At 31.8% G+C, this 24,233-nt stretch overlaps 2 protein-coding genes across 2 annotated transcripts; both read left to right on the top strand.

Moving 5' to 3' along the window:
* The first annotated feature begins 4,683 nt into the window (after nt 1-4,683).
* LOC116021258 lies at nt 4,684-6,103 on the top strand. Its single transcript, XM_031261879.1, has 3 exons — nt 4,684-4,766; nt 4,876-5,061; nt 5,797-6,103. Exons 1-3 carry the CDS (start codon nt 4,709-4,711, stop codon nt 5,919-5,921), a joined length of 369 nt encoding a protein of 122 aa, XP_031117739.1. The 5' UTR covers nt 4,684-4,708; the 3' UTR covers nt 5,922-6,103.
* A 13,682-nt stretch (nt 6,104-19,785) lies between these two features.
* On the top strand, nt 19,786-22,544 carry LOC116021007. Its single transcript, XM_031261600.1, has 3 exons — nt 19,786-19,934; nt 20,029-20,214; nt 22,232-22,544. Exons 1-3 carry the CDS (start codon nt 19,874-19,876, stop codon nt 22,369-22,371), a joined length of 387 nt encoding a protein of 128 aa, XP_031117460.1. The 5' UTR covers nt 19,786-19,873; the 3' UTR covers nt 22,372-22,544.
* Nucleotides 22,545-24,233: the final 1,689 nt, after the last annotated feature.

A 24,233-nucleotide genomic window follows, 5' to 3' on the forward strand; every position in this document is an offset into this window, starting at 1 on the left:
ATTTCAGTGGCCCTGTGTTGGAAAATATATAGTTGCTCTCCGAGTCATACTACAAGACGAGACGAGGTGCCCAAGAGGTTAACTGCTCTGCCAAACCTGAGTCGACCTAATGGCGAGTCGAGCGAAAGAATCGTTAGCCCCGAGCCGTTAGCTTACCAGAATGTCGAATTGTGCTTACCACGAGTCATTTCAGTGGCTCTGGAAAATATATATATATATAAATTTTGCATGACTTAGCCCGTAAGGTCAGTCAATATTTTGGACGACATTTGTGCCCATAGGTGCTGACGTACACGAATCAAGCCTTTTCAGGCTCATTTTAGAATTTGATTTGCAGCCCCTACGCGCAAGAGAGAGCCTCAGAACTGGAGAAGAAAGCTAATGTAAGAAGTATGTATCGTGTTCCTGAAACATTACCTTAAAAACGTTAATTTCTTGGTGACGGCATCAACACGCTTTTAATAGGTAACATAGAGTATTGTAATGCTCAGACGGAGAAACGAAAAAAGCAGACGAAATATTGCAGAAGAAAGAAGAAGCTCTGTAGTTTGGTGTTTTTTTTTTTTTTTTTTTTTTTTTTTTTTNTTTTTTTTTTTTTTTTTTTTTTTTTTTTTATAGCAAGAGAAGAATGACATAGCATTTAGCTCAACCCACTTCTCCATTTGAGCCACAGAACGTGTGCAAGATTAGAGGAAAGTGGATCTTCAACAAAACCACGATCCTGCGGACAACGAGAGGAAAGATCCGTGAAAATAGAGCAAAATAGGGGAGTATACTTTTTGAATGTTTCTCAATAATCCCTCACATATTCTAAAAGAAGGCGGGCCTGGCATGAACAATGTCTAAGTAATACATAAAAACTTATCTTAATATTAGTGATTGAGATCTTGAACTAACACGTAGTGACATAGAGTAATTCACTTTTCAAGATGATACAAATATTGAACTCATTGATTAGATAAATTTTGAATTTTAATGCACACATCAGCTCTTACAGTTGTAGGCTGTACAAAAGTCAAACTTTTGACTTCTCACTAATCCTTGCCAAGTCTATCTCTATATATATAGACTTTCAAATCCGTAAAGTCCAATCTCAATATAGACTTTAACTCTGTCAAGTCTATTTCAATATAGACCACCCATTAAAAGCTACATACAAAGTAAGTAATGGCCATGTGTCATTTATTTTCACAAATTTGGTGTAAGTTTTTCCATGATTTCGTTTGACCAGGTATCCATCATTAATTCTTTACCTCACTAGTATTAACTCCGTATCCCTTAATGTTTCAAGGATGATTTTCCGTTTTATACCTTTTGCGAGAGGATCTGCAATATTTCTCTCCGATCTCGCAAACTCCATTGTGATCCCTCCATTAGTAATCAACTACCGTACAAACTCATGTCTGACCCTATGTGTCTCCTCTTTTCATTGTAGACACTATTTTTTGCAATGCAAATGGCAATTTGTAAAACATAATGTATAGGCTCTGAAAGTGTTGGACACCCCCACAACGTCACGTCTATCAACAAATTTCTTAACCACTCAGCGGAGCTGACATCCTCATTGTCATTGACCCAGTTTGCATCACAGAACCCCTCTAATACTGTTGGAAATACTGTATAGTCAAGACCCCAGTCTATAGTACCTTTGAGGTACTAAAGCACTTGTTTCAGTGCTTTCTAGTGTGAATAGCTTGGGTTATGTTTATAGCAACTGAGTTTATTCACTGCAAATGCAATATCAGGTCTACTGTAATTCATTAAAACATTAGACTTCCAATTATTTTTGCATATTCTTCTTGACATATACTTACCTCCAAATTTTTTATAATTTTATACTTGGATCATATGGGTCTTTAGCCGCGATTTCAACAAAGTTGTCAAACTGTTTTAACAATTTATCCATATAGTGACTTTGTGACAAATGGTAACCATTGTCAGTTTTTGTTACTTTCACCCCAGGTATAACATAGGCTTCACCCAGATCCTTCATATCAAACTTATTAGATAGTGTTATTCTGGTCTCATTAATTGCATCAATGTTTGAACTAAAAAAATCAACATATTATCTACATAGAGACATATAATCACAACATTCAATTCGACTCAATCTCTTTATTATGTAAGCAGACATTTGACCGGTTAGTAGTGTAACCTAGGTCTAAAATATTTTTATCAAACTTCCCATACAACTGCTTGTCTGCTTAGGAGTTTGTTACAAGTCATATGGAGATTTTTTGAGTTTGCGTACCTTTCCTTCCTAGCCAGGATCAACACATCTAGGAGGTTGTTCCATGTATATTTCTTATTCCAAATCATCGTCGAGGAATGTTGTTTTCACGTCTACTATTTAGTGGACTATCAACCTGTGTAAAGATGCTAAAACAAATAGAACATGATATGGAGGGTTGCAAGTTTTGTTACTAGTGAATATGTATAGAAGTAATCTTACCAAAAATCTGTGTGTAGACTTTAGCTACAAGCTTGGCCTTGAATCTTTCAATAGACCCATCTGGCCTTAATTTTCTTTTGAAGATCCATTTGCAACTAGTTTACACCCTATATTGTTGAAGATAATGTGAAATTAATGAAATTTAGTGCTGTGGAATAACCACTACTGCTTTAAATTGTATCTTGAGGTTAGGTAATCAACCACTATGCTAGTTTAGAGACTTATAGGGAAGAAATATAAGGATCTAATTACCCACACAATGCAACACGTACACATACTTTTCTCAAAGTACTTGATCTCTTACTCAAATTGATCTTTGGTGCCCATTGGCTCCTTTGTAAACTGAGATTCACAAATTTACTTTGTGAAACTTTATAGTAGCTCCGCACTTAATTAATACATATTCAATAGTTGAATATATTTTAACAAACTTGGTTACCTCAAGCCATCGTAATTACTCTTAAAAGAAGAATATATCATAGATTTTCTAAGATGACTCAACTAAGATTTTAATTAAATAAAATACCCATTACCAACTGTAAGCCAAAGAAATAATGTAGTTTGCATGCTACTTCAGAACAACATAATCATGGATTGCACATAATACTTTTGAGAGAAATTAATCTCACGTCCAAAGAATATAATATAATCAAGCTACATTTATTAGAGAGTAATAAATTTCAACAAGGTGAATTCAACATGTATAACCTTAACATACAAAGTTATTTTAACTTCACCATTTTCCTTTACTTGAAGAAATTCATAACTCATATATAGCATTGATGTAATGCAAATCAGTACAAATTTCAGACTTACTGTAAAAGGACAAATAGACCCCATCCAATTATTTATAACATGATAATTTAAATCAATGTTATTATTACACCTTATGCGCAGTGTGAAAGCAACCTCTCAAAGTGAGAAGACTTTTTGTGCACAGTAAGCAAATTAAATGTCTAATCTTCATGTTCAATTAAGTTACAATAATTTACATCCTTCTAAATGTTTTGGCGAACTCTTGAGTTGATGGTTCAATTGGGAGATAGTATTACCAGCTGTCCAGCTCTCTGATATTCGCGGCATTATCTCAAGATACTGACCGCCTTGAATTGGCGCACGTTTCTGAAATTGTGATAAGAAAATTGATAGCCATTCTGCCGTATATAGTCAATTTGTGCACGTCGGCAGCAATAGATTAGTCAATTATGGGGTCTGGTTCCTTATTGTCAACTCAATTATGGTGTCTGGTAACACAAATGGATAACTTTTTAACTATTACGTAGTGGAGAAACATTTAGAGTTAATTTCTCCAGCGTTCCTTTATTTTTTACGACAATTTTAAATTTAGTCTTAATTTATTGTTTTTGTAATTTAACACTTCAAATTATTATTTTTTAGACAATTCTAGTCATCCTCGTGACTTTTCCTATTTTTAGTAAGGACATTTTTGTTTTTTCATTTTTTCGTTTGTTAATTTTTTTTTTTTATTTCAACCGGTTTACCAATTTGAAATGATCCCTTGACTATAGCAAAATACCAATTTAGTCCTAAGTTAACGGATATCTAACGGAAGACCAAGTTGGTTAAGATTTTTAAAGTTGAGGGACCAGACTTAATTGGTCAAAAAAAAAATACTCAAGTATCAAATTGGTATCGCTATAGTCAATGGACCATTTTGGTAATTAACTCTAACCATATTTATAATAATAAAATAATAATAATAATAATAATAATAGTTTTTTAATACACTCTAACATATTCATAGTATATGTTCAACAATTATGTCAACTTTGATTGGAATGAGGTTTGAACCTAACTAAAATCAATAAGTAAGTTAAGAATAATAAATAGTTAACGTAATATTTTGTTACTAAAGTTTACACTAACGGAATGTAATGGTATTTAGAGAAAGTAAATGATATAATAGAGGATAAAGTAGGAAAATTAACAAAATTACTAAAATTAAAATAATCTGAACCATTCGTTTAATCAGACAATTACATATCATTTTTTTAGTTTCAGTTAGAGGCCTAATAACTTTATTGACTCTTATTAGATTTGTGGATGTATCGTACAAATACAATGGAGTCAACGACAGTTTTGGCGCGTTCAAACTTCAAACTGAACTTTTATTCTCTAGATATGGATATTAAATTTAAATAAATATTTATTCCTCTATATATATCGTGCTAATCATCCATCTTATGCTTCAATTCCTAGCTCCACAGTGCTGCAGATTCAAGGCCAAAACAAGAAATGGAGAAAACTTCAATCAAACTACCACTCTTACTGGCTCTTTTCATGCTTGCATCTTGTTAGTTCTCTCTCTCTATACACACACATATATACTGTCTTCCTTTATATCCATATTTGGATTTACGTAAATTATAAATTAAGTGAGATTTGTACATTGCGTGTTGCAGTATTGCCATTAACTGTGATGGCACAGATAAGTGTAGGGCCAAATAAGAAGCAGTTGTTCATGACTGGGCAGCTTTGCAAGTCTCATGATGACTGCAAAGCCAACAGTGTATACTCAAGCAACTTCTGCATCAACAAAATCTCTGGATCTGAAATGGGTCATTGTGCTGGATTTGACTCCACTTTGGGTAATTTTGATCTACATACATGTTGTTCCTTAGTAATTAATTTTTAATTCAATATTGATAATTGAGAGACATGTAGCGAGAATATTAAACATATAGTTATGTTAAAACCCTAAATTTTGAGAGGCCCGCACCCTTCTGATCTACTTTGCGAATCGCGAGAAGAGGTAAATCGTGGAATATATTTTAGTGATACAGGGTCTGAGTACTACTTTTTGCCTAATATTGAACATATACTCAAGCTAAAATTAAACCCTAAATTTGAGAGCCCCTTACCCTTTTTATGTACTCTGAAAATAATGAGAGAAGGTAAATCAAGATATATGTTTTAGTGGCACAGGGTCTTAGTAGTATTTGTCCAATATTGAACATATACTTGGCATCTAACGTTCTTGTATTAAGGCCCTATTTAGTAAATGATTGTTAGTTGATTGGGTTGGCTGATTAGGTTAGAAAATATGATTAGTTGATAACATTAGCTGATTGTAGAAAGTTGTTTGATAGATTAGCTGTTAGCTGATAACTGTTTGGTATAATTTATTTTCTCAAAAAGCTAATTGAAAAGGCTGCAGTAGCCTTTTGAATTTTAGTACTTTGGAGTTACAAAAAACTTATTAACTAAACAACTAATAGTGGTCAAATAAGCCAAAATAATTAGCTGATAGGTTGATTATTTACCAAACACGGCTCAAATCTTAATTTGATATAATATAAGTGTACTATATATATTTGTAACAGGAATGGAGCTAAAGGAAAGCAAGGCAAAGGGTACTTGTGGAAAGTGTAAAACTGACGCCGATTGCAAGAGTTGTCCAGTGACTTCTGGTTGCGAGAAAATTATTTTAGACGGCGCTTGTGTGTAATCCGCCCGCCAATCATTAATATAATATTGTATTTCTTTCCTAATAATAATACAATATAATGGCGTCTCATATGTATGTCAAGATGAATCATATGTATGTAGTTTAAGAGATAGGACGGGTTATGCTTATGCATGTATAATGTATAACCTACTTTCTAAATAAATTCCCTTTTTAACTTATTATAATTTTTATCAAAATAATATAATGTATGCATTAATGTTCTTTATGATGTAGACAAGCTACTTTCAGATTGGTGTGTTAAAAATATAAGGAAATATGTTTAAATTAGTCACCAAACTTCACTCAAAAGTATATATAATTAGCTATTCAACTACAAAGAATGCAATTACTTTCTTGAATTGTTCAAAATTATGCAAATCGATCAAATTTGACATGTTTCTCAGATTATTGCTGATGTAGCGGTTATCCTATTAAACAAATTATTATTATTATTATTATTTTTAATAATTTTAAATAAAATTAATTAAAAAAAAACACCAACCCTCTCCGTCTTCATCTCGAGGCAGGAGACGAAGAATATTCTTCTTCTTCATCTCCGACAGAAGACTAAGATGAGGAGGGGGTGGAATTTTCTTTATTTTATTTAAAATTATTAAAATAAATTTAAAAATAATAGTTTTTTAATAAGATGACCGTCACGTTAGCGACGATCTGAGGAACATATCAAATTTGGTAGAATCACATCATTTTAGAAAGTTGAATGAACTAATTGTACTGTTTTGAGTTGGCATTCCATCTTATTGAATTGGTAATTTGGTTTTTAAGTTTGGATTAGTGCTTTTATATTTTTTGTTTTGATTTTTTTTGTTCATATTGGTGCTTTCTCGGAATGAGATATTTCTCGGAATAAGATATGACAACAAATTTTAATATTGTATGGTCAGATCCAAAATTGGATGGGAAACTCGATTACAATTATTGACAAATTATGATGACCACACATTTGAAAGCTCAAAATCTTTGGAGTTTTGTTGATCTCGGTGTGCTAAATGGAGCTGATGCAGCCGCTATACGAGCTGATGAGCTGGTCAAAATCTTTGGACCACACATTATAATGGTTAGTGTTGATTACTCCAGTTTTGGGCTGTTAGCTGATGCTCAAATAGCAAAGGAAGCTTGGGACATCTTAAAGGTGTCACGCAAAAGAGTCGATTGGACATAGAAGTCTAAGTTGCAGTCATTGAAATGGTTGTATAATCGATGTGAGATGACCTCTACAGAAATAGTAGATATGTACTTTACTCGTCTTATTGATATGGTGAATAAGATGAGGTTATTTGGAGATACGATTGAAGATGGTACAGTAGTTGAAAAAGTTCTTCGACTTATGCCAATGCAGTATGATCATGTGGTGACTTCAACAACAGATTCACATGATACCAAGCTCTTATCAATTGCATAGCTAAAAGGTGTGATAGAAAGTCATATTGACAGGATTGCGTCAAAATCGAAACCGCTAGCAGAAGATGCTTTAAAGAGCCAAGGCACCCTTAACATGACTAGCTCTAATCAAAGAGGTAGGGGATCTGGTAAATGTTGTGGAAGAGGAAGAAGAGGATCTAGAAGAACATGACGTGGTAACTCCAACCAAGGCAGAGGTGGTGGTAATAGGAAACAAGGTAAATTTTCATTTCATTGCTACAATTATGACAATTATGGGCACAAGATTGCTGGTATAACGGGGACAATAGTGAAAATCAAGCTAATATTGCTAAAAAGTCTTGTGAGAGTTTTGAAACCTTACATTTGGCCAATAACAATTTTTCTGTAGATGAAAGCATACGGTTCTTGGATACTAGGTGTAGTAACCATATGTGTGGTAAGAAAGAATTATTTTTTGAACTAGATGAATTAGTCCGATCTGGGGTAACATTTGGCAATAAGTCAGAAGTGTTAATTTTGGGAAAAAGTAAAATCTCTATTTAGTTGAAGGATAGATGATACTCACAATTTTGTATATGATGTTTTCTATATTCCTAAAATACACTAAAATTTGTTGAGTATGGGGTAGTTGTCAAAAAAAGATCGGAATATAAGATAAATATTACTCAACGGTGTTATACCATTGTGGATGCAAAAGGAATTTTATTTGCAAAAGTAAATGTGTCCAAAAATCAACTATCTCCTTTAAAAATCAAACATGTACTTTGCTTTAATTCTGAAATTAGTTATGATAATTGATTGTGGCATATGTGATTTGAGCATTTTCATTTCTCTAGGTTAAATTTTATCGCAAGAAAGAAACTTGTATTTGATTTGCCTATTGCGGATATACCTGATCGTATTTGTGAGATTTGTTTGAATGGGAAAAAGCATAGAGATCCCTTCCCCGTTGGCAAGTCAAGGAGAGCCACAAAACAATTGGAGGTTGTTCACTTATATTTGTAATCATTAGAGGTTCCCTCACATGGAGGTTGTAAGCCCTCTATAAGAGATTTCAAGCTTTTTGGATGTTTGACATATGCACATGTGTCATATCAATTGAGAAAGAAGTTTGACGATAAAGGCGAAAAGTGTATTTTTGATGGTTATAGTGACGCTTCAAAGGCTTATAAACGATACAATCCTGAAACTAAAAAAGTTGTTATAAGTAGTAATGTCACTTTTGATGAATATGGTGCCTAGGATTGGTTAGTTAAATAAGAAATGTCAATTGTTGTTCCTATTGTTTATGACAATATTGTTGATGAGCAACCGATTCTGGACAATGTTCAGTCTCCTTCATAGCTAGAGTCATCAGTTCAGAGATCTCAACGCGAGCGCATCTACCAACTCACTTGCAAGATTATATTTTGGGTAATTCTTGTGTGTGGATGTATGTCATATATTATATTATATTATATATATATATATATATATATCTTACTTTTCTTACTTATATAAATAAATAAATTTAAATATATATAAATATAATAATAAACTAAACAAGACCGACTCGCTCGAGTTAACTCAGCTAACTCTGTCGAGTTGGACGAGTTAACTCGGGAGGCGGCCGGCCACCTAGGCGCGCGGACGCCTAGGGAGCAATTCGCCCCGGTCTAGGAGCGCGTAGCGCCTAGGCGGGAATTTTTGCAACAGTAGTAATAATACAGTACATATATTTTCCTACAACGCAATCTATACTATCAATAAAAATAAAATCCTCAATTTTAACTTCCCGCCCAAAATAGTCGTATACTATTAAGGTTTGCGTAATATTGTAAAATATGATAATACAATTCCTATTCGTAATACAATTGTATATTAAAATATGGTAATACAATTCCTAATAATATATTTTCTTGCCTAAGTTCCTCTTCGTAATACAATTCTAGAATAAAATTACTATTCGTAATAATATAGTACATATATTTCCATGCAATGCAATCTATACTATTAATAAAAACAAAATCCTCAGTTTTAGTTTCCCGCCCAAAACACTCCTATACTATTAAGGTTTGTTTAGTGATATAAAATATGATAATACAATTCCTAATAAAATATATTTTTGCCTACGTTCCTATTCTTAATAGAACTCTATAATTAAAATTACTAATTGTTTCGTGCCTGCAGGTGTCGGCACACACGAGTCAAGGCTTTTAATTTCAAGTTCATTTCGGGATTTGATTTGCACCTCCCATACGCGCGAGAGAGAGCGTCTATGCTATATATATAATTCAATAAACTTTAGGAAAACTCTTGTATAACTAGTGGTGCAAACCCACTTCCCAAACCAATGTGGGACAAAAGCTAATTGAAAGCTTTTTCTCTCAGTTTTTCTAACTCAAATGGGTCAACTTTGAAAACCAATTTCTCATTCACCCATTATCCGCTTTGAGCGTACAATATATCAATCTTTTCGTCTAACTATGAAAAAACCGAATCTACTTTGACCCGACGCAAAACGAAAGTGGACCCCACATATATTTGTACCACAATATAGCCACTAAAATGTCATTTTATGCTATTTTTTCCAACAGTTATTTGTCCAGAGAATATCAACGCTCTACGCTCAACCAACAATCACTCAACTAATTATTCCATTACTCCCAGGTGAATTTTTCTCTAATATAGTTATACTTACTGAATATCAAAATATAAGTGTACTTCAAGATTTTGCAATAACTAACCAACAAGTAATTAAACTAATGATATATAATGCAATGCAAATTATCTACATATTGCATTTATACACTTATTTTAGAACACTGAACTTTTGTGACATTTGTTGCATGCAAGAAAACTCATTCTTATATGTTATAAATCATAATATCATAAGAAACAGATATTTTGATGAAATATGAAGCATGAGTTGTCTGTCAATCAACGGTTATGGACATCGCATTTCAACAGTTTGGATGGGCATCATTCCAAAAAGCCATTCATTCCATTTGGTAATCTGGAGTGAAGTTTGGATTAACAGTTTAGATATATGATTCATATATTCGGATATATTTTTGTTTATTGCCTGATGCCAGTATGATGATTTGAATTTTGAGAGCATAGAAAACAAGCTCGAAACATGCTTATATGTCTGAATGGTCTTACTTCAAAGTTACTACCCACTATCACACAATGCTTTATGTTGTATGTTAGACTCAAGGTTACTAACTTCTCACAATAGTCAGAGACTTGCTTTATATGTATGAAATATTGACAAAAAAAATTAGGCTTTAGATGTGAGTTTTACTTATATATACATGGGAATCTGAAACATTTTGAAATTTAGTGATTGGTAAAATCAATATATTTTACAGTTTGACTATCACGGTCAATTGTACATGGCTTTCTCCCAAGTCATCCATCCTGATAGCTTCAAAGTGTTAATTAGTTCTAGGCGAGGATGGACATGATTGTGTTGCTACTACCAATGTTGTCTACAAAGAGGTTTTAATAATGTGTAAATACAACCGGTGATATTATGTTTTTTCCAAGATGAAAAATTGCTATATATCTACACAAAAATATATCTTCCACACATATGAATTAGAATAGCAATTGATTCCTATAACTGAGTTACTAGAGAACGAGCATATTTGCCGAATTTATAAAAATCCTAAACAATGATATATAAAATCTCTAAAGTTTCAGCACCGCATGCGTACATCTATACATTAGCTATTAATATAATTAAACAATTATTTGCTGGAATTCAAACAAGGATAACATCAGAAAACATAATCGATTCAAAACATATCTTCAATTACACTATATAATATTTGATGTTATAATTTATATAATTATTTATCGATCCAAATATTCTTAATATATTATAACAAATCCATTTCATGCATTACACGAGTGAAAATACTAGTTAAGTATAATAACATAATTAGTACATTTGTAGAGATGAAAACAGATCAAGAGCCGTCGAAACGGACCGATAGTGTGGGTTGGATTAAAAAGCCTGTCAATTGGTGGGCTTGAGAATGGGCCAAATCACACCAAAACTTGGGCAAATTGGTCCACACAGCTATGTGGACCATAATCAAATGTATATTTTTAATACTAAATGTACATTATTTTTGTACTGAATGTACATTATTTTTATACTATAAAAATAATGTATATTCAGTACACAAATAATGTACATCCCCTGAGTATAATGTACATTATTTTTATACTGAATGTACATTATTTTTATATTGAATGTGCATTATTTAATAGTATGGCCCACACAGCTGTGTGGACCATGGTCCACACAATAATGATTGCCAAAACTTGTCGATGGGGCAAGCTAGCCTACAAGTAATTAAAAAATTATATAAATATAAGTATATAACTAGGCTTATGAAGTTACTAGTTTTATACGCGCATTGCGCGAATGAGTTAATGCCCAATGTTTATATTTAAATAAATATTTGAAAGTATATCAATGCAAGATTATATAGGAGAAGTTTATACATGGGTAATTGAATGTCGAATTTTTTATTTAAATATCTAATTCAAAGTACATGAATCCAAGATAATATAGAAAATTCATTATAATTATTACTAAAATAAATGTTTGCAACCTTGTAAAATCGATAGTCTAAATATTTGATCTAAAAATGATAGTCTAAATAAATACTACTTTTAATTTGAATTTTTATAAGTGTTCTTAATTCATTTTTGAGTAACATTGTCATTGTCTTCATCTTTACTATTTGTTCTCTTCCTTTTAGTTGGTAGTGTGTTATTTGCAATTCGGTTATTGTTGGTAGCATTTGGTAGTGTGTTATTTGCAATTCGGTTATTGTTGGTAGCATAGATGACAACGTCATGTGCAATTCGGTTATTGTTGGTAGCATAGATGACAACGTCATGCAATGAGATTATATTGTTGGTAGCATAGATGACAACGTCATGCAATGAGATTATTATATAGGAGCTATGGACTTTCCTTTAGGTGTTCTGCTTGGGGTTTATTTGGTTCAACCATTATTGTTGAATGAGTTATTGTCGATAAAGAAATCCCTAGTTTAAGAAAAAAGATTAAATAAATTAATAAAAATTTGAAAATTTAAAATATTATGTATTCTAAAGATATTAAAAGGTAGTTTCTCGTTTCAATTTGCTGGGTAATGGTTATTTAAGTACTTTCATTGTCAACAAATCCCCCAAGTAGTTAATATGATTGGTTTCAAACTATTCTTTTTTATTTTTTCATGGTATTAAAGAAATACATATGTATCATTTTTTGGTTAACTACTAATTTATTTAATTCAATATAAGAGTAAAATAGAGTGATTCTACTTCAATTTGTTGGGTTATTATTTGAGTACTCTCTTTGTCAACCAATCCCCTAGTAGTTAATATAATTAACTTCAAATTATTTTAAATTTTTTTTCATAGTATTAATAAAATACTTGGTAAATAAATATATAACATTATTTTGTACTATAACTTTGATATTTAATTACAAGATATTGTAAAAATAAGATAATGGACAATGTAATGAATATCAATTGATAAATTTGAATGTAAAGAATCTTTACATGAGAGAAAATAAAGACAATATAACTAATGAAATTATTTCTCTTATTTAATTTAATTTTTTGACAATGAATAATTTTTTCAAATAAAGGTATTGTAGACACATAATTCTAAATTAAAGAAATACATATGTATCATTTTTTGTTGTAGCTACTAATTTATTTAATTTAATAAGAGTAAAATAGAGTGAGAAACTTAATTATGTCAAATTTGATTGAGATGAGGTTCGAACCTAAGACCTTTCTTATAGAAATTAATGGGTAAGTTAAAAGTTAACGGAATATTAACGGAGAAGAGAATATTTAACGGAAAACTTAACGGATAATCATAAAAGTAAGGTTAAATTAGGTAATCTCTATTAATAATATTAATCTGAATTATCTTAACCATCTATTTGATTAAATAATTCATTTGAACCATCCATTTGATTAAATAATTTGACCGCCATTTTTTCTACCCATTTTAGGCCTAACTTTCTTTGGCTCTTATTAGTATAGTAGATAGTATATATACGTATATGTTTAAACAAACAATAATAGTCCTCCAAAATCCAAATATTAAAACAAAATAACAAACAATTAAAATAATTTATCCAAATTATCCAATCCAAACAAGCATAAATAGCTTAATAGAAATTGCAAAGTCTAGGTTGTTTTATAATAGTTTCTAATCCAAACTTTCAACATTAGGAATTAAAATAAAATAAATCTGTAAATACTAAAAGTCTAAACCCATCAACCATTACATCATTTCATATTCTTCCTCTTCTTGATCTCCATAGTCATTAATTTTCACAATAATATTTGAATCTTCATGAGATAACGTTCCTCCATGGATGACTCACATTAGAGCTAGCCTTCTAACCCTCCTTCATCTTTTGCATATAAAATACACAAAAAAAAAAAAAAAAAACTGAGTAAATGAAATTTAATATTTTTTTTTGATTAAATGAAATTTAATATTTTGTTAACTAACTCACCAACATTAAAATCAAGCAACCAATTACAAGTACAAATAACGGTTGCATATTCTTAGGCAACATACTACTATTACTCTTTGTGAGTACAAAAGCACCAATAAGAAATTTAGGCTCTAATGCAAGTACGCAATAGTAGTGATATGAATAACCAATACCTCATGTACCATAAACAAAAGGATTTGATATGTATGCACAAGACAAAACAATCGGATTTTCTTATATTCAATAATAATAATAATAATAATAATTTATTATTTATTCTAAAAAAAAATAATAATTTATTATTTAAATGAAAGGATTTAATAAATAAATGCTCATATTTTGTTGTTGACTTATTTTGATAGAAGTTTGGAATTTTACTTGGACATATTTGCCCTTAATTGATATTATGGGGATTTGGATTGTTTAATAGGCCCATGAATTTAGGATGTTGACTTTTAGGCATACTTGTTGATCACTTCTTTTCTATGGCTTCGATATGTCCATAGTTTTTATGCGGGAGGGTGTTCTCATGGAAGCGCAACCCTATATATATATAGGTAAAAACTTGTGTGAGACCGTCTCACCGTGAGGCGGTTTGGGTCGGGTCGGGTCAAGATGTAGATGTAACATTTATACGCACAAATGTCATACTTATATGCTCAAATGTAATACTAATCAGGAATCAAAATTTTGTTACTTATAAGGTTAAATGTAATACTTTTAAGGGAAAATACAATACTTTTACATTTCGATTTAAAAGTATTACATTTTTCCTCAAAAGTATTATATTTTCCCTTATAAGTATCAAAAATTTGTCAACATTACATATTATGAAAAATGTAATACTTTTTCTCTTATAAGTAACAAAAATTGTATTCTTGATTAGTATTATATTTGAGCATATAAGTATGACATTTGCACATATAAGTGCGACATTTGCATGGTGCTTTGACCCGACCCGACCCGTCTCACGAATAAGGATCCGTGAGACGGTCTCACACAAGTGTGACCCATATATATATAAGCCGTAAAAATCATGAGATAAATGGTTCATATTAAACATATTGACAAAATCAAATCCCATGTAATAAGGAGCATAATTACACTAAAACTGTTGATAAAAGACAAATTAGTGCATTGTTGTGCACCTTGCATCCGTGTAGGTAGGAAAGTCTGATTATCATTCATCCATCCGTGTGTGTGTATATATTGCGAGAAAAGTTGATATTGCGAGAAAAGTTGGGTTATCCATCTTGGGCCTGTTTGTAGTTGAAATTTTTTGTTTTATTTTATTTACTTTTTATTGAAATAGGGGTTCTTTGGTAATTTTGGATCGGGTTTTGAATGTTGGATGTGATTTTAGGGGTTTAATTTATGGTAAATTTGGACTCTGTTGTTGTACTCTCCTTCGTGTGTGGTTCTTTCTCCATCTTACTTTGGGTTTTTCTTCTGTTTTTTTTTTTAAGCCATTGACTCAAGTTAGTTTTTGTGTTTTTTAATTGTCTATAATTTGAGTATAATATTGTCTATTTTGTGATTAACCTATATGCATTTTTGTGGACAATAATGTACTAGCTAGTGTGCATTGTGGTCTCCGTATAGTAGTTGTACATTTGAACTGTTTGTTGTGTGCACTTTGGGTGATTTTGAGAAGGAACATGGTCCTCCTATAACAATAGGTGGTTGATAAGTACTCAAATTCACTCATATCAATTTGGTCTATTTCTTCTTTAGATTTATTGAATTTGGTAATTATTTCTTTATTGTTTGGTTTTTAGGATTCTCTATACAAGAATGGTAAGTACGACAATTCGCGACATGCTAAATTATTTTGGCCATAACTCTTTCATACGAAGTCCAATTGAGGCGATACTAGTGTCAATGAAAAATCTAAAAAAGTGCTCTACAAGTATTGTGTTGAACATTTTGAGAGATTCAGGAGGCATTAGTACTATAAAATCAAAAGATTCAAACACGTCCTGAGGAATCCGTCCTGCAACATGTCAATAGTGTTTTGGTCATATATCCCTCATATAAAGTCCAGTCAAGATAATTTAAGTGGTTATGGAAAGTTAAGAGAGTTCCCTACAACTTTCATGTTTAAAATTTTCTCAGATTTGGAGTGAAACAAGTCCAAAATAGAAACTGAATTTTGACACGCCCATGTCACCTGGCCGGCCTCACTAATGCATGTTGAAATCAACACGGCCACTTTTTGAATATATGCATCTATTCATCTTGGGGAAGCTTATAGTCAAGATTTCTTCACTGATTGAGGAGATTTTCCTATGTTAGTTCTTTTTTTTTTTTTTTTTTTTTTTTTTTTTTTATTTTTTTTTTAATTTTTTTTGTTTTTTTTTTTTTTAATTTCTTTCGTGTTTGTCTCCATGATTATTAAAAGCTAAACATTGTAATACTTGAATTTATGGTGAACCGTAGATTGAGACTATGTTCTTAATTATTTCTTGCTAATTTATAATTCTTTGTTCTTTGATTCAATTGTGTTTCTTTACTTTTCTTGAATCAATAATTGCATGCTTATTGGATTCTTGGTTAAAGCATGAACTTTGCAATAGAAATATCCTTAGTTAATGTAGATTCCACACAATTAGAAGGAGTGGAATGCAACCCTAGACGTAGGATAACATCAATCCTCTGTGTTTGAGACAAATCGTTCAGTAGACCAAGAGACACAAATCATTAATGCAATCCTTGAGAAAAATTTTATTTAGCAGTGATTCTAATTAATCAACCTAGGATTAGTTCTTAATACTCTTAAGAAATATACTAGCAAGAAATAGGAATTCTTGGGGTCTTATGCATAAACAATTGTTATTGGCATCTATTTTTTATGGTCAATGTCCTAGTGGATCCATAGATCCAAGTACCATTTTCTCATTGATTAATTCCATCATTTTTGTCGTCTTTACTTATGCCTCATTCAATTTTCTATTTTTCTCATTTATTTTTCACAAATTTCTCAAGCTAAATAATAGAACATCATATAGTACTATTATTTGTAGTCCATGTGTGACATGACACTCGTTACTCACACCTCTGTACTCAAAAACAATAGGTGCACTTGCCTAATCGAATTTGTATAGTTGCAAATTGAGTATCAGTGGTGTGCATTTTAGGTGATTTAGCGAAAGGACAATGTCCTCATATAAATGGTGAGGACTAATCATAGTCACTCATCAAGCTAGGTTCATCAATGGTAGAGGGTTATAGTAAAAAAAATATATGGGGTCAATTTTATATTTATTGTAAACTTTTATAAAATAGATTATGGCGTTAAAGTGTGCATTTGCACAACCAATGGTGTGTGTTATTAGTCTACTGGTGAAAATTAGAATGGGTCGTTGTAGAGATGGAGGAAAATTCAAACTCTATCCCTTTTTAGGCGGGAAAGTGAATTTTTAACCGGATAAATTTTTGTTTTAAACGTGACTAGTATTTTCGCTTGTGCGTTGCACGAAATGGATTTGCTATAATATGTTAAGAATATTTAGATCGATATACAATTATGTGAATTATAACATCGAATATTATATAGTGCAATTGAAGAATTGAGTTTGATCGATTATGTTTTATGATGTTATCATTGGTTGAATTTGAGCTAATAATTGCCCGATTATTAATAGTCAACATGTATATATATGCATCCGGTGCTGAAACTTTAGACATTTTATGTATCAATGTTTATGATTTGCATTAATTAGGCTAATTATCTCATTGTCTAGCAACTCAATTATAGAAATTATTTGTACGAATGATATATTTTCTATATAGATATATAACAATTTTGTCATCTTTGTATAAAAAGAAAACATAATATAACTGTTTTGAATTACACGTTATTGAAAATATTTATGTAGACGACATTGGTAGTATATTATATATTGTTATTGTAAATTTTATACTTATTTTACATCACTAATAAAGTAAATTATCCAGAATTATAGCTTTTAGTGCTCTATTTCAGAATTACTGAAGTAAATTATCAAGAACCTTTGTACTTCATTGATTATAAGAAGATATTTCTAAAGCAAGTATGTATAGATTAGCTCTACTTTCTTTTAAGTGTATAGATTAACCTCATTTCATTAATGTTACGTTTGATTTGTGGGCATATTTTATTTGTTGTGTATTTTTGCCTAACACTTGGGTTGTATAATGTATTAAGAGGTATAATTCTACCTAAACATGTCAAATTTAATTTGTCTCGTTAGGATATACTTTATTTATCCTTATGGTTTTATCTGTGTAATTAATTTGGTTAATTTTTTTTAACGTGTTATAGTTAGAGTTTTTAAAATAAGATAATGATGTTCGCAAATAATATGGTAACCGGATGAAAAATGTCTAGCTTGGAATAATTGGATAAGCTTATTTATTTATTAACATTTTTAAAAAAAAAATACATTTCATTCCTATATGCAAAACTTACATAAAACATACAAAGCATCTTTACAATTGTGCTCTATACAATTACAACTATCATGTTTTGTAGTTTCTATGGTTATCAACCTTTCCCAAAATAATTGTTATCTTATTACCTATGAATTCATACACAAGTGAAAAAAAAAAATCCGTAAAGCACCTAACTAAAAAACCATATATTCGTTTATCAGTATGTCTGCAAGAATATTATTTAAACATTTAATAACAAATAAAGTACCAATTGTCTAACATTTTACTTGTGATGTTCTCAAACCCAACAATTCAGTACATTTCCTGTCCGAAATTATGAATGATGCATTACATTTAACATAAAAAAAAAACCCTTAATTTTATCCTATACCTCCAAACATCCTCCTGCCAACTCCTATTACATTCATTACATCTATGCAAACTGTCGTTGGGTATAAGTTTTTTGTTACAACCTGTAAACTTGCAAAAAAGATTACACCAATCTTGATCGCTCGCTATACCAACAATCATTATTGCAGGAACCTAATAATCACCATAGTGCAGAAAATAGTGTATGAACGGTGTAAAAAAATAATTTGTAGGGTATAGGATAAATCACTGTGTATATAAAAAGAATACAAAGATCATTTAGCGTTAATCAAAAACTTCTTCAACAAATTAAAAATCCGAAAATACTTGACCAAAGAAACAATAGTCGTCAAAATTAAATTCAAACATCTTTCAACACAACTTAAAACTGTTTCATCAAAATTCCAAAAGTAGACCACCAAATAACCCAAAACCTTATGCAATTTCAAGGTTTCTCGAACTTCACAATATATTTGGTCTTCTTTCCCATATTTAATGAAAATGAATCATCCAAGGTACGCTTAACGTTGTGGTTGGAAGATCCAGATTCAATAATATCAATTTCAACATCTTTTTTGGGTTGTTCAGTTACTTCTGTGATGACCTCATCACCACCAGAAAATAATTCCTTTAAAAAAAATAAGTGTATATAATTTTTTTTATCTAATATTTACCAAGTTAAAAGAATAAAATAAAAAATAATTTATTAGACCATAATAATTTTCTCATGCATATTCTTTTAATTTTTGTTCAACCTAGCTAATTGATATGGCTAAAATAGTTTATTTTTAAATTTTTAGAAAACTATAAAATATAAAATAGAAGGTGTTTGAAAATCTTTTGTTATATACATTACACATGCTGAGTAATATATAATAATCTTTTGTTATATACATTACATATTATGCTGAGTAATATATAACTGGCAGCTAAAAAGTTGTGTCGGTATGATTGTATGGACAGGTAATAATATAGTTATTTTCACTTTCTATTCTACTTTCAACTACTGTTAACATGTTACGCAATGATTAACTAAAAAACATGTGGACCAATTCTATTTTTTATAATCAGTACATATCCAATGTGTGTCCATTTGACAAGAATTTTAGTCCTACACGTATCATTTTAAATCATTTTAAATCAGAAAATAATTTAGAATTCCCCTTTATATATCATAGATAGTCTGCAAATCCTTCATACCTCCACACACCACTAGAATCAAGGGAAACAAGAGATGGAAAGAGTTTCACTCAAGCTATCTTGCTTCCTAGTGCTTTTCATGGCTGCATTTTCTTGTTACTTCTCTCTCCTCTCCCTCATATTAGATCATATCACTCACTGCTTCTCTTCATTCTCTCTATAATATGTATATTTGTTTGTTGCTTGCAGTGTTGCCATCAAGTTTGATGGCAAAAATATCTGTAGGACCAAACAAGGTTCAAATGTTCATGACTGGGCAGCTCTGCAAATCTCACAGTGACTGCAGAACCAACACTGCTTACCCTAGCAACTTCTGTATCAACAAGATTTCTGGATCTGAAATTGGTCATTGTGTTGGATATCAATCCACTCTGGGTAATTAATTCTTTATCCTAACTATACATCTTCTAAAGTCATCTATGTGATAAATGATATATACTCTTATGTTTACTAGTATATACTATTATCTTGCATTAGTTTTAATTATAAAACTAGTAGACTATATATATAGTGGTAGGATGAGAAACCGGTAAAAAGTAAGGATTGATCTCAGTGGTCCATGAGGGTTCTAGTAAAAAAAATATACAGGGTCAATTTTATAATTATTGAATGTTTTTAATATCTAAGTTCATTTTATAATTATTGCAATTTAGAAATTTAATAAAAGTAAAATCTTAAAATTTGATTTATGAGGTTGTGAATGTGTTCACACTTTTATAGGGGATATATTTTCACTTGAACCCTCCTAGAATAAAACTATAATTAAGAACTTATCCTACCCGTCAATTTAGGAAATTAATGGCTACAATAATTGATAAGTTCTTGTTATTTGAAAGTTTAATAATTGTAAAATCTAAACCTTTCATTTCTGAGATTGTGGATATGTCCGGAAGGTGTTCTCACTTGAGCACTTATATATATATATATATATATATATATATATATATATATATATATATATATATATATATATATATTATATATATATATGGTTGCAGTAGGCGCTAGGTGCTAGTCGGACGGTAGACTAGCGCCTAAGCGATCAAGGCGGCGGCTAGGCGGTTCTAGATGGCGACCTATAAAAACAAAGAATTAATTCATATGTGTGGGTGTATGTCATATATTATATTATATTATATATATATATATTACTTCTCTTACTTATATAAATAAATAAATTTAAATATATATAAATATAATAATAAAATTAACAAGGCCGACTCGCTCGAGTTAAGTCGGCTAACTCTGCCGAGTTGGGCGAGTTAACTAAGAGAAATTCGACCTAGTCGGCCGCCAACTCGGCTCAGTCGGCCGAGTTAGGCGCTAGGCGGCCGGCCACCTAGACGGACGCCTAGGGAGCAATTCGCCTCGGTCTAGGAGCGCTTAGCGCCTAGGCACCCCGCCTAAGCGGGGATTTTTGCATCAGTGATATATATATATATATTGTACGGTTGTGCAGATTGCACAATTATGCATAAATGCACCATACCCTGCATTTCTGAACACGTTATGGTGAATTCTTGCATGCCTAATGGTGAGTGATCGCACATCCGTGCGGAAATCATAACCTATATATATATATATGTGTGTGTGTGTGTGTGTNAATATAATAATAAAATTAACAAGGCCGACTCGCTCGAGTTAAGTCGGCTAACTCTGCCGAGTTGGGCGAGTTAACTAAGAGAAATTCGACCTAGTCGGCCGCCAACTCGGCTCAGTCGGCCGAGTTAGGCGCTAGGCGGCCGGCCACCTAGACGGACGCCTAGGGAGCAATTCGCCTCGGTCTAGGAGCGCTTAGCGCCTAGGCACCCCGCCTAAGCGGGGATTTTTGCATCAGTGATATATATATATATATTGTACGGTTGTGCAGATTGCACAATTATGCATAAATGCACCATACCCTGCATTTCTGAACACGTTATGGTGAATTCTTGCATGCCTAATGGTGAGTGATCGCACATCCGTGCGGAAATCATAACCTATATATATATATATGTGTGTGTGTGTGTGTGTGATAATATGGTGCGAACCATGCTCAAGGGGAGAACCTGTGAACAAATCCAATCCATTGATCTTAGTACATCTAACAGTTGAAAATAAATAAAATTTTGTAGTATTTATAAAAATGACCCGGCTCATTTTAAAAATTGTAATATATGATCCACTCATTTTTTACTTAATTTTCCATCCATCAGATCTTACATATCAATGGTTTAGATTTATCCACAAGTTCTCACATGGTAAGTGATTCTCATATGATTAGGATTTAGGAAATTATTGGGTATGATAATTGATAAATTCTTATTATATATTTTTCTTTTTTAGGCTAATGCTTATTTAATTCGCCTAATTCATGTGTATTAAGCTTGAATTGTAATGTGGTTTTGTATAGCTGTGCCATCAGAAACGAAGGACGAGGAACGCAAGCCAAAAGTTGATTCTTGTGGAAAGTGTAAAACTGACGCCGATTGTCGGGATTGCAAACCAACTGCTGGTTGTGATTTTGCACTTTTACATGGCTATTGTGCGTGATTATATCCGTCACCATAATATTCCCATTTCCCCAATACTTAAAAATTAAATAGGGTTGCACCTTTGTTTATGTAATATGTATTGCATGCATGTTAAATACTTAAATCGTCTCTTATATATTTATATATATTGCTAGCTATCCTAGCCAGTGAGTATTTCAGTATTCATGCGTATTTCCTAAGTTTTTTGCCATCAGTATATAATTGTTTGGGTGTTGTGGCATGTTTAAAATTGTGTTGAACTTGTATTTAGTTGACAAATGCTAGAAATCAATTATATTGGTAAACAATGACAGGGACAAGGACAAACATATCATTTTCAATACATGTCCAATGATTTGTTATCACAAGGACAATATAGTAAATACACTTTTATAAATGTGTCCAACTAAAATGAACTATACTTTTATAACATGTTGGTCCACAGAATTGATTTTGATGAAATAAAAGTGATATTATTACATAAAGAATGCAATAGATAAGCAATAAAATACAAATTTTATTTCATTGAATAGATTTCAAAAATTGTATCCACATGATCTTTAAGCACATGGAGCATTCAGTAATATATACGGAGTACTTTTTTCAAATCCAATGGGTAGCTCAAGTGGCAAGTGAGCTTTTATTTGTGGGGAAGAATTTTAGGAGAATCCGGGTTTGATTCCCCTTGGACCAGCTCCGATGCCTCCCGTAGCGAGCGGGGATCGTTGAACGGATAGAAAAATACCCGGATTAAATGGGTTCCGTAGCGAGCGGGGACCGTTGAACAGACAGAAAAATACCCGGATTAAATGGGTTTGCGTGCAGTGAGATGAGAGCAAAAAAATGCGGTGGCAATTTGATTTTTTGCATCTAGGTCAAATTTTAAGGTGCGTGATTTTTTGGATCGTTATACCATGGACCCTGGTCCGAAACGAGTAGTATTGTTACGGATTTTACAGTTTTTTTTAAAAAAATTAATTAAAATATAACTGTAATTTGAATAACAACAACAAAAACAGTGACGAAGAAGCAAGAACAAAAGACACACAAGTTCATCATATCACAAAAACACACACGACAAAAGGGGAATATTTAAACAACATTGTGAAATTTGAAAAACATGGAACATAAGAGATAATACTTGGGCTTATATTCTGTGTATCCTAACATTCGAATGCACAAACACATCACAACATGTGTTACTAACATGAATACACAGAACGGTTCCCTAGAATACACAAAATACTGACACAAAATACACAGAACTCATCCTCATAACATTTGAATGCACAAACACATCACAACCTGTGTTACTAACATGAATATACAGAACAGTTGTCTAGAATACACAGAATGTCTTCATAGAATACATTGAATATTAACACAAAATACACAGAACTCATCCTCATAAACATCCGAATGCACAAAAACATCACAACCTGTGTTACTAACATGAATACAAAGAACGGTTGCCTAGAATACACAGAACAGCTGCCTAGAATACACAGAACGATTGCCTAGAATGCACAGAACTCATCCTCCTAACATTTTGGTACGGGGTGCATAATGCATTGTGCACCCTGGTCCACGATATAAATTACATGATTTTTCTGCTTAAGCTGCGTGGTTTTTGTGCTTAAGTTGCGTTAGTTGTTGAAACTTAAGTACGTCGGTCTAAAGCTTTAGGTGCGTGGTTTTCCTTCTTAAGGTGTATGGGATTTGTGCTTAAGGTGCATCAGTTCTTCAGTTGAGAACTTAAGGTGTGTCGATTTAAAGTTTTTTACTTCTTAAGGTGTGTGGTTTGCTTTCTTAATAAGCGTGATTTGTGTGCTTACGATGCGTCAGTTGTAAAAACTTAAGTTCGTCGGTCTAAAGCTTTAG

The sequence above is a fragment of the Ipomoea triloba genome, chromosome 5 (assembly GCF_003576645.1).
Source record: "Ipomoea triloba cultivar NCNSP0323 chromosome 5, ASM357664v1".
In the NCBI taxonomy this organism is placed as follows: Eukaryota; Viridiplantae; Streptophyta; class Magnoliopsida; order Solanales; family Convolvulaceae; genus Ipomoea; species Ipomoea triloba.

Coding starts and splice junctions, on each gene's coding strand:
- LOC116021007 (XM_031261600.1), top strand. CDS start 19,874: ATGGAAAGAGTTTCACTCAAGCTATCTTGCTTCCTAGTGCTTTTCATG. Junction 19,935..20,028: donor TTTCATGGCTGCATTTTCTT/GTTACTTCTCTC, acceptor TGTTGCTTGCAG/TGTTGCCATCAAGTTTGATG. Junction 20,215..22,231: donor TGGATATCAATCCACTCTGG/GTAATTAATTCT, acceptor GGTTTTGTATAG/CTGTGCCATCAGAAACGAAG.
- LOC116021258 (XM_031261879.1), top strand. CDS start 4,709: ATGGAGAAAACTTCAATCAAACTACCACTCTTACTGGCTCTTTTCATG. Junction 4,767..4,875: donor TCTTTTCATGCTTGCATCTT/GTTAGTTCTCTC, acceptor TGCGTGTTGCAG/TATTGCCATTAACTGTGATG. Junction 5,062..5,796: donor TGGATTTGACTCCACTTTGG/GTAATTTTGATC, acceptor TATTTGTAACAG/GAATGGAGCTAAAGGAAAGC.